Source organism: Columba livia, chromosome 18 (genome assembly GCF_036013475.1).
Source record: "Columba livia isolate bColLiv1 breed racing homer chromosome 18, bColLiv1.pat.W.v2, whole genome shotgun sequence".
Taxonomy (NCBI): domain Eukaryota; kingdom Metazoa; phylum Chordata; class Aves; order Columbiformes; family Columbidae; genus Columba; species Columba livia.
Window position 1 is genome coordinate 5012290 of NC_088619.1, and position 11162 is coordinate 5023451.

The 11162-nt window shown below is 44.4% G+C and overlaps 1 protein-coding gene across 3 annotated transcripts in view; it reads right to left on the minus strand.

The window, feature by feature from the left end:
* LOC102094955 (protoheme IX farnesyltransferase, mitochondrial) overlaps positions 1 to 10725 on the minus strand; it is a 106295-nt gene extending 95570 nt beyond the window's left edge. The window contains exons 1-4 of one of the 3 annotated variants that reach the window (XM_065034594.1): positions 10479 to 10725; positions 9521 to 9645; positions 7609 to 7933; positions 1545 to 1669 (exon numbers count right to left, since the gene is read on the minus strand). In XM_065034594.1, the coding sequence (XP_064890666.1) occupies positions 1545 to 1669; positions 7609 to 7933; positions 9521 to 9645; positions 10479 to 10521 (618 nt within the window). In that variant the 5' untranslated portion in view covers positions 10522 to 10725. Of the gene's footprint in view, positions 1 to 1544; positions 1670 to 7608; positions 7934 to 9520; positions 9646 to 10301; positions 10336 to 10478 lie in introns of those variants that run through there. The other 2 variants (XM_065034595.1, XM_021288645.2) reach the window with 2 other exon arrangements.
* Between the last annotated feature and the right edge of the window lie 437 nt (positions 10726 to 11162).

The following is an 11162-nucleotide window of genomic DNA, read 5'->3' on the forward strand; positions in this document are numbered from 1 at the left end:
AGAAGATCTAGCAAAGTCTCAAGGAAGACAAGTGGCATAGGAGTCTCTAAACAAGAAAAATATAATTCTCCTCGTAGTCCAGCAGTATCCACGTCAAAAGATTGATAAGTCACAAAATGAGTTTTTAATGTTAAAATACCCTGGAGTAAAGGAAAAAAAGGAGGGAAAAATGTGTACCTGCAAACTGTACCAAAACCAAGAAAGCTTCACCTTAGTTATGGCAGCTTTTCTACCCCGACTTTGTGAAAAATATGTACATGAGAACCAAATCTATACTTCAGAAAACACTGTGACTTACTTAAAATTATTTTTCAAGGCTACTTAAGTGTTTTTCAACTTCAGTAGGCTACATAAATATTTCCAAGCAACTAAAAATCAGACAGCATCCTTCCTGTTTCGCAGAGAAAACAGACATGACATTAGCTGCCTACCCCAATTTTAAGCTCCAGGATGTAGATCACAGGGGCCTCCATGCTCTGTGACATTAATGGGGTCCCAAAACTCAGCCCCCCTGTCTCTCAGGTCATTCCTGGAATACTAAAGTGCTACCAAAGCTGGCAGCACTACTGCCACTTCTTTTTTTCAGGCCACACTTACAGCTTAATGTGACTGTGGCTACTACGCTTTGTAAATTGGTTCAACACCACAGGATTGTTGCCTGTTCACTACCCTGTTTCCCCAAAAATAAGACAGGGTCTTATAGTAATTGTGCTCCAAAAGATGCCCTTTTTTACATGTATAGCTGCCTGGACACTATTTAAACTTACTTTCTTTTTTTTATAAATTGTAACTAGGGCTTCTTTTTTGAGTAGGGCTTATATTTCGAGCATCCTCAAAAATCCTGAAAAACCACACTAGGGCTTATTTTGGGGGAAACAGGGTAGTTAGGCTCCCCTTTGGGACATAGGAAGAGCCTAACAGCAAGTTTGCTTCACAGCTGGATCTCAGGAGAGTTAAGAGATTGGCATCAAGCCCCATGGGCACATTCACAGGTGCAAGGAAGCTCAAGATCAGCACACGGAGCATCTGCAGCACCGAACAGCTACCACACAAGGGAGACTTTCAGTATTCCAGGATTCAGGATTCCAGCCTGAACAGAAGCACACACACCCCAGCAAAGCCCCGCTCCAGATGTTTAGAAAGGTGCTGTGTGCCATTCCTTAGACAGATCCAACAAGGTCATACAATAACGCAACCGAGGAACCAGGCTCATAAGGCTGAAGCCCCCGTGGCTATTCTTATACTCCTATTACACAGTTCTTCCTATGTCATTTTCAGTGACCCATGTTTGGTATTATCAAGATAAACATTATTATTGGGGGGCTTAAAACCCCATCAGCTCAATTCTGAATAAACATGCTGTGCCTAGCAACTATACTTTAATTTGCAGACTTTAATTCCTTTCGTGGTATCAGTTTTAACGGCTCAGAGCTCGGGCAGCAGCTGAAGGCACAGCATTCCCAGCCACCCATTGACGCTCCTTGGCAGCATTTCAGAAGCCAGGACAGCACCAGTTTGCGGTGCAGACAAGGAGACGGACTGACCTGGTTGATGGAGTTGGCAGCACAGGACGCCAGGCCGGTTCCAAGGGAGGCGAGCAGGAAACAGGTCAGGTCAAATGGGACCGGGGCCATGGCAAAGCCGGCAGATGTGGTGCTCACAACCAGAGCTGTAATACAAGCGAGAGCACAGTTCAATGCATCAGTAAGAAACCATCTCCTTTCTATATTCCACTAGAATTAAGGCTTCTAAACCCTATAAGAACCCTTGTGCAGATTAATTTCTTGCTACTTTTATGGATCAAATCACCTCCGTGAACTGTGTACAATTAATAATAACAGTCTACATAAGAAGTCAAAGATGAGGAGAACTGTCAGGCTTAAAATCAGAACCCCAGAAGCATCAGCACATTAGTAGAAGAGTTGAGAATACAACGTTATCACATTGATCCCATTTGACATGCCCACCTCAGGCAGAAGGTACAATCACATCACCACACGGACCCAGCAGCCCTTAAAAGCCTCAAAATTGGAGTGAATTAATAAAGATCCATTTCCATCTTGTCATCCAAAATTATAACTTCAGTACAGTACTGCAAATCACATCCTTAAAATCAAAGTTACTTAAGTCTCAATCCTAATACTGTCATTACCCAAATAATAGGTCTTACGGCAAGAAATAGTATGACATGAAAAATTTCTTATAAGTCAGCACACTTACTAAATATTTTCCTCACAACCTTGCACCTTACAATCTGAAATGAATAGTTATTAAACAGAAAGTATTTACATTATGTTCTGCATGTAATTATGTGTTCCAGACCTCAGCTAGCTCAAACCAAAGCATCAAAATGTTCTTATCTTCCTGATTCCTGCAAAGCCTCCTGTTTGAAGTTAAATGACAAATAAATAACCTTTGCTGACTGAAAATGCCTGGATTATCTACTAACCAGCATTACTTGAGATGAAAATCTAACCATTATGGCAGAGACCTGCCAACAAGGACGCACATGCAAAGTGCTAATTTTAAGAACTGTGCCTGTATAAGAACCTTAGGATTTAATCCTAAAGAGACATTGAAGAAAACTTGCTGCTCACCAAAACTTTTCTCCAAGTATTAAAACCTATTGGCAGCTGAATATTGTTATAATACTATTATAAACTTTAATTATTCAGCCCTGTTATGGATTCACAGGAGGCTGTTGCACAGGCTGGCTGTGGGTGCCTGACACTGAGGTCTGGCTTTGAAGGCAGCCGGATCTCACTGTGGCTCCTTCTGAGAATCACAGACTGGTGATTCTTCACCTTCCCAGCTCCCCCAGTGCCCCCCCTGCCATGAGCAGGGACATCTTCACCAGCTCATGTTGCTCAGAGCCCCGTCCAGCCTGGCCTGGGATGTCTCCAGGGATGGTTCATCCACCACCTCTCTGGCCAACCTGGGCCAGGCTCTCACCACCCTCAGGGCCAACAGTTTCTTCCTCATGTCCAGCCTGAATCTCCCTTCTTTAGTTTAAAACCATCACCCCTTGTTCTATCACAACAGGACCTGCTAAAATCTCTGTCCCCATCTTTCTTATTGGCCCCTTTTAAGTCCTGAAAGGCCGCACTAAGGTCTCCCCAGGGCTTCTCTTTTCCAGCTGAACCCCCAAACTCTCTCAGCCTGTCCTCCCAGCAGAGCTGTTCCAGCCTCAGATCATTTCTGTGGCTCCTCTGGCCCCTCTCCAGCAGGTCCATGTGTGTCCTGTGCTGAGGGCTCCAGAGCTTCTGATGCAGCCCAAGATACAATTGTCTTCTGGGCTGCAAGACGCACATTGCCAGCTCATGTCCCACCTTTCACCAACCAGCACCTCCTCCACAGGGCCGTTCTCCAGCCCTTCATCCCCAGCCTGTTGCGACACCAGGAGCTGCCCTGACCCAGGTGCAGGACCTTGCACTTCAGCGACTTCTGAAATACAGGAAAGCTGCAACTAAGCCTCATCCTTCTGAGAAGCTGTGAAAATAACCACAGGTTCCGTAACTCCACATGGATGTGCAGGCGCTCGGCATTTCTGAAAGGCTGGATCCCATTTATTATATAAACACAACATCATCTTGGTTCCAAAACTGCTGGATCCTTCTTAGTAGACAGCACAAGAAAATGTGAAATGAAATGTTTTGCAACTGATAGAGCTAAAATATACACTGAAAAGGTGACAGTGAAACAGCGGCGTTCACTTTTCTAAGAGTGATTACATTCATTTTTTTGCATTATAAATCACACATCCACTTCTAGACAAGAATTTAATTAAAACTTATCTTAGAGAGCACTTTACACCAATTTATTATGGGAAAACACCAACTCATTTACTGAAGAAAGGTGGAGCAGATTGGCAAACAGTCAGTGTAACATTATCACTACACTGACCTCCAAGAAATTCTAATACTGTACAGCTCCAGCACTAATTAAAGTCCCCATTGATTTCTCAGGATTAATTTCAGCCAGCCATTTCAGTGTGACTTATCAGGATCTCATTAAAAAAGGTGATGGTACATCCCCTCACTTATCCCACTAGAACAGGTATTTGCAGTTGTTTGCGCATTCCCTGCTCATCTCAGCTCCCAGAAATTCAAATGCAACAAGTTAAGAGTAAATAAGAAAACGTCCCCTTTAGATTGGGAAGTTTATTTTCTTTTACCATGGAAGCTATGGTTTACTCTTCTACTTTCCTCGTTGAGGAAAAGTATATTTAATGGAGATCACATCAAGGGAATGAGGTCATTGACTGTTTGTTTTTTAATCTCTGTTAGCTTAGTGCTTTAGGAGCCAAATTAACTTCACCTTATTGCATAATAGATGGAATTGATCCTTTCAAGATTTGTTGATGAGAGCTGGCATTATGTATGCTCTTCAAAAAGAAGCCAGGATTAAACTTATGATCTCAACCTAAAATTAATTTTCAGTCTTTTAAACATCTTTAGCTTTAACAAAAATTAACAGGGGACATTTTTCTCCAATTTCAATGTAAACAAAAAAGAAAACGCTAGTGGATTGGTGACAATGAAACACAAGAAACACAGGATAAAGGAAAGGTAGACAAATGTTTGAAACCTATGGACACAAGTACAACTTTCTAAAGGAGATCCACATTACAGGTGCCTGGGGTGAGGACTCAACTCTTCCAGCACAGCAGAGATAGAGAGATGCTACAGACGCAGCCCCTTCCTTACCAAGCCTGCAAGTTGGGTTAAAAATACTACAGCTGTTTTGAAATCAGCAGGTACATTTACATCCGATCCATGCTTACACATCCACGTCTCTGATAGATGCTACACATCGAGCTGGTCATCCTTGCCAAAAGACCTACCTGCAAGATGCCCTTTACTACAAAAGCCACAGTAAGCAGCAGCACTACGGGCTGGGCACAGAGTGGCTGGAGAGCAGTCGGGCAGAAAGGGACCTGGACAGGAAGCTCAAAATGAGCCAACAGTGTGCCCAGGTGGCCAAGAAGGCCAATGGTATCCTGTCCTGTATCCAAACTAGCGTGGCCAGCAGGACAAGGGCAGTGATCCTTCCCCTGTACTCTGCATTGGGGAGGCCACACCTGGAGTATTGTGTTCAGTTCTGGGCCCCTCAGGTCAGGAAAGAGATTGAAGTGCTGGAGCGGGTCCAGAGAAGAGCAACAAGACTGGGGAAGGGACTTGAACACAAGAGCTATGGGGAGAGGCTGAGGGAGCTGGGCTTGTTTAGTCTGGAGAAGAGGAGGCTTAGAGGTGAGCTCAGCACTCTCTAGAACTACCTGAAGGGCAGTTCTAGCCAGGTGGGGATTGGTCTCTTCTCCCAGGCAGTCAGCAATAGGACAAGGGGCCATGGGCTTCAACTCTGCCAGGGGAAATGTAGGCTGGATATTAGAAAGCAATTCTTTGCAGAGAGAGTGGTCAGGCATTGGAATGGCTGCCCAGGGAGGTGCTGGACTCACCGTCCCTGGAGGTTTTTCAACTGAGATTGGACATGGCACTTAGTGCCATGATCTAGTCAATGGACTGGAGTTGGACCAAGGGTTGGACTTGATGATCTCTGAGGTCTTTTCCAACCCAGCCGATTCCGTGATTCTGTAATATCTCTCGAGGATTTGTGAACATCTAATGAGAACACTCAGCATTTTTCATATCATGCCTGCACCACACTCCCCCCAGTTAAAAAGTGAAGCTGAATCTTCCTGCGATTTTGCACATAGCTCATCATATTTTCCATCTGTGATCACTAGGGAAAACATCAATGTAAACTTGAAGTTAAATTAAAAATGAGACAACCTGAAATTCTTAATGTGTTAGCATTAAGTTGTTAGAATTTCCTCCCACTACCATACTTTCACATCTCTCCTATTTTCAGTTACACATAAACTTCAAGATAAAGCTGAAAATAATGACATTTATGGTTCTGAAAACTTTATCAGACAGATGCACGAGCTTTCCAAGCGCCTGGATGGTAAGATCCAGCTGTTCAGACAGCAGCCAGAGACCACCACAAAGAAGGCAAAGGATGGAAACTGGGTTATGCGACAAGTAATTAAAAGCTGCTTAATTGTTTTCTATGGCAAAAGAATATAAAGAAAAATCTTTTCCTGTTGGTAAGGCAGAGCATCTAATGGCACAGTCATCAGAGCTGCAGTTTACATGAAGCAGGAGGGCATGGTAATCGCTAAACTCATTTCCTTTCAAAGGTGAACCACAGTTCAGAATACAAACAAACAGTCTCTTACTCCAGCGGGAAGAGAAGAGGGCATAAGGAAGTCCCATTTTAGCATAATGCAAAGTTTGTTTTTTTGTTATTTCATGCTCTACAAAGTATAAATAAAGAGCCTGCCAAAAAGAAACACACAGGATATGAGATCTATCAGAACTTCATGGGTGAAAGAAGTTGAGTTGTGTGTCAGTTGTAACTTAAAAACTGACCTCGGAGAATTTATTTTTCTTTAAGAAAAAATAAAATCAAAGAACTCCACCAGTATATTCTTCATACAATATATAATTTGTCTAAATGATTACACAAGTTGGAAAAAAGCTCATCCTGGTTCCTTGTTCCACACACTACACCAAGTACTTCTGTTCCTGTCTCCTATGACCAATAAAGACCAACAACAGAACTCCCCTCCTACAAACCCCCTCCATCCAGCTTTCTCTTTTATACTTTCTACTTCCAATAAAATCTCCCCACCCCAGAGCATCTGCCACACCAAATACATCACGATCACAACAAAAAGTAGCACTAAGGGTTTTTTGTTTCTATATCTCTTCACCTTCTCAACAGGTACAAAGTTGACTACACCTGCCTTGGGTTGAGAACAGCACAGCTCAAAACACAGACTCATACAAAACAACAGACAAATGGGAAAGGAATGAAATTCCGTAACCTTGGCCTTCTGCAGGTTTCAAGGAACAGCCTATTTTAAAATCCCAGTGGTACTTTCTTGCCTGTCAATATTGCCTTTCGCATTTAAAAGAGTCTGCTAGAAGCTGTTGAAAAGTTTGGCAGCAACACTGAGGCCACACAACAGAAGTACCAGAAAATAACTGTTCCATCTTGGTGCAGTTCTTGAGGAGTACCAGTATTACCCACATATGGTACTAACACCGAGCTTACCCCTAAGGAATATCAGCAAAACAGCTCATTCTCTCCCTCTCCTTTTTAAAGCAGCCACTTAATCATTGCATTGTAACTTTTAATTTCTGGATCTACTGAGAGTTTTAAAATTTAACTTTACTTCAATAACTCACCGGCTTTCGAGTTCACACTTAAGAGCCACTACAATAAAATCACCTGACTGAAAATATGCCACAGGAGCCAGTTGTTCTTATAGCACTTCAGTTATCCATGGTGAGCCCAACAAAACCAAAATATTGCTAAGACTGAACAGCATGGGGGAGAAAAAGGCAAGAGCTGTATTACACGGAAAGAAGAGGCATTAGTGAAGTCGTACATGCCACAAAGCTCCTGCAAATTTGAAGTACAATAATCCTGATAACTGCTGAACGTGGGAATCATCACACCAAAACCCACTCAGTGCCTGTAACGTGCTAAAGAACTGAGATCAAACAGGATGCACAGAAATGAAAAAATGACCAGTAGTACCTGTAAGCTTGATTTTGGACAAGCGTGCCAAAATTCCTGGCAAATCATCCAGCCGTAGCTTCATTTCTTTCCACTGTCTGTCTTCTTTGGATTCTGCTCTTACTGGTGTGACTGAGTCTTCAGTTTCTGCAGCTGAGGCCACTTCTCTCAACTCATTTCTGCTCGATGACTCAGACAAAGGCTGATGAGCAGGTGAAATTGGGCTAATCTTGTGTATAACCTTTTTTTCTTGATCCAATTGCTGAAGCTCACGAAAAGGAGATGCAACTGAGTCGGACTTAGGTTTGGCTCGTTGGCTGAGGTCTTTGTTGTATTGTGTTACATACTAAATGGAATGAGAAATGTTAAGACAAATAGTTAAGAAGATGTTTCTGTCTATTTTGGGTTATTAACGACATCAATAGTATTTCTATATTATTGTTGTTGTTAGCAGAATTACTTCCTGTGATGACAAGACCGAGTTAGTATGAATTTCAAACACTTATTTCACACATAAACAAGTTTCTGAATTTGGACAAAATATCACAAAGGCAGCTTTCCATCTCACAACTGCATCAATAAGGTTTACTAAAGCTTGAGGAATCGCTTCTGCATAAAACTATTTCCTCCATTGTAGTTTTAAGAGCAAACTCTACTTTATTCATATTCAAAACTAGCAGATAATATCATCTGATCAATTCACCTTTAAACAGAGGTACACACAAGCCCATAACAACTCCAGCCTCCAAATATAAGCACTAAACTTGTTGTATCTTTAAGATACAAAATAAAAAAGAGAAAAATGCCAGCAATTACAATCTACCTCCTATGATATAAAATCACCTCCCACATGAAATTATTACTGTTGATCCCAAACTATTTATCTAGACATAACAATTTTCAAGAAGTATTCGAATTAACATTTATTGAACAGAAAGTTAGGAAACAGTTGTTTCCTCTCTTTTAGAACTATTACAGAATGAAACACAGAATAAGAGCATTTAGCTTCTATCTTTCTGTTTTCTCTCCCAACATATTCTATACACTTCAAGCAAGGGACAGGCTGAAAAAGAATGAGTTTTCAACTACTCATGGTTTGAAGTACACATTAATATGAGGAGGAATGATCTGAAACTCTGAATGAGTGATGTAAATACACATCAACTGGAAAAACAAGAAACTGAGAAGTGCTGGAGATCCCCAGAAGGGTGGAAAAGACCCATCTCTTGCGTCATACAGGACTGCAATTCCAAAAATACCAGCTGGTGTACACGCTTCTTGAAGTCAAAGCAGCCACTTGCTATATGACTTAGTCTTATCCATATTTCATGTACACAGCCCCAAAATACAACAAGTAGGAACTACTCAAGAAAAAGAAAAGTACATGTTTTACTACCATTCTCTTTCAAGGGTGTGAAACATAATTACAGCTCTTTTTATACCTAAAACTAACCAAAAGGAACCCATTATGTTAACGAGCTCAGGAGTTTTGAATCAAATTAACTGATTGACTCTTCAGTCAGAACACACTACATCCACAAGTGAGTTCTATCTGTCACTTGTATGACTGCCAACCAAGACCTGACCTTCTTGATAGCGTTTTTATAAGTAATAACCTTAGAAATCATTCCATTTCATGTTTCTCAGCAGAAGATAAGTTCTCCACTTCAGATGCACAGAAAGACCCCATCAGGTCAAGGACACATTGTGGCACACGGCATTGTCCTTCCTATAGGTCTCCTCCAAACTCCAGTGTTTTAGACACCAAATGTTCAACCTTGACACAATGTAGAAAAGGAGACGCCTGGAATTGCCTGAGTTTGGCTAATAAGAAAAATACTATTTTAAATAACCTAATCTCTGTTTCGACTCATCATGGGACAAACCAAATTAAAGAATGAGAAACATGAGTTAAATACACTCTGTGACTTACCATTCGTTTGAGAAAGTTAAAGTATTGAAATGTAATCAATCTGTTATTGGCGGCACGGCACAGGTGCACAAACTGGCATGGGACCTGCCGGATTCCAGTGTTCTTCAGGTGCCAGACAAATAATCCTATTTAAAGGAAAAATGAGAATGTTATATTCCAGTTCCTTGTCCGCCATGGAGTTTGCTTCCGTTTCAGATCACAATGTTTGCTGCCAGCTGTGACAGAGACCCCCCCAAAATGGGAACCACGCCTGCGTGGCTCCAGGTGAAAGAACTCAAAGTGCAGCCTTGCCCTCACGGTTTGGTGTTTTTCTTCCAAAACTCTCAGCTCCCCAGAGATTCATTTTGCATTTCTTCTTCCCTGAGTAACTCTACATGCCATAAATAAAGTTATCTTGGTAAAATGGCACAAGCAGCACTGAAAGGAAACAGCTGACATAGAACCACGGAATGGTTTGGGTTGAAGGGACATTCCCAGCTCCCCCAGTGCCCCCCCTGCCATGAGCAGGGACATCTTCACCAGCTCAGGTTGCTCAGAGCCCCGTCCAGCCTGGCCTGGGATGTCTCCAGGGATGGTTCAGCCACCACCTCTCTGGCCAACCTGGGCCAGGCTCTCACCACCCTCAGGGCCAACAATTTTTTCCTCATGTCCAGCCTGAGTCTCCCTCCTTTAGTTTAAAACCATCACCTCTCGTCCCATCGCCACAGGCCCTACTGAAGTCTGTCCCCACCTTAGTGGCCCCTTTTAAGTAAAGAAAGCGCAGGACTGAAATCAAACACACCAAGAGAACACCCCTGCATGACACGACTCCTGTAGGCCTGTAGAGAGAGATGCATACAGAAATAGACACGCTCTTTAGATCACTATGCAGAGCAGCCCCAGGGGCTCCTCGTCGCCCCGGCCCTGCCCGCCCCACACATCCCCGGGCGCGGCCCCTCTCCGCCCCGGCCCGCGGTACCTGCCATGGCCCGGGGCGGGCGGCAGCGGCGGGCGGCGCTCATGGCCCCGCTGCTCCCGCCGCCCTCTCCTCTCTCCTCTCCCCTCACCGCCTGGGCGCCGCCATCTTGCCCGCCATGACCTCTAAACGCCTTCCGGGTGGCGGGGCGGGGGAACGCGGGTGTCCGGGGCGGTTCCACCGGAGCGGGTCCGTGTGTCCCGCACCCCCGGGGGGATGGGGCCCTGTCAGGCTGCGGGAGGCGCCGCTGGCCGCACTGTCCCGGGCCGGGCCGGGCCGGGCCGAGCCGAGCTATCCCCTCCGGCTCCCCGCGGTGTGGAACGGGAGGAATCGCTGCGCGGCCCCGGGCGGTGGTTGGTTCTGCAGAGCGAGTCCAGGAGCGGCTTCGCACCGAGTGTCACCTGCGAGGCGATAAATAATCCCCGTGGGGGAGAAGCGCGGGGTGGATTTTGGAGCTTGGGTGTAACACCAGATGGAGGCGTTTGGGGGGTTGGCGGGGCTAGGCTGGAGACTCCGGACACCTTGTCCGTGAAGAAGCGGCCCCAAAATCTGCCTGGAGCATCCTCAGCTACCGGTTCCTGGTGCTGGTGCAACCCCCTCGTAGAACCACAGAATGGTTTGGGTTGGAGGGACCTTCCCAGCTCCCCCAGTGCCCCCCCTGCCATGAGCAGGGACATCTTCACCAGC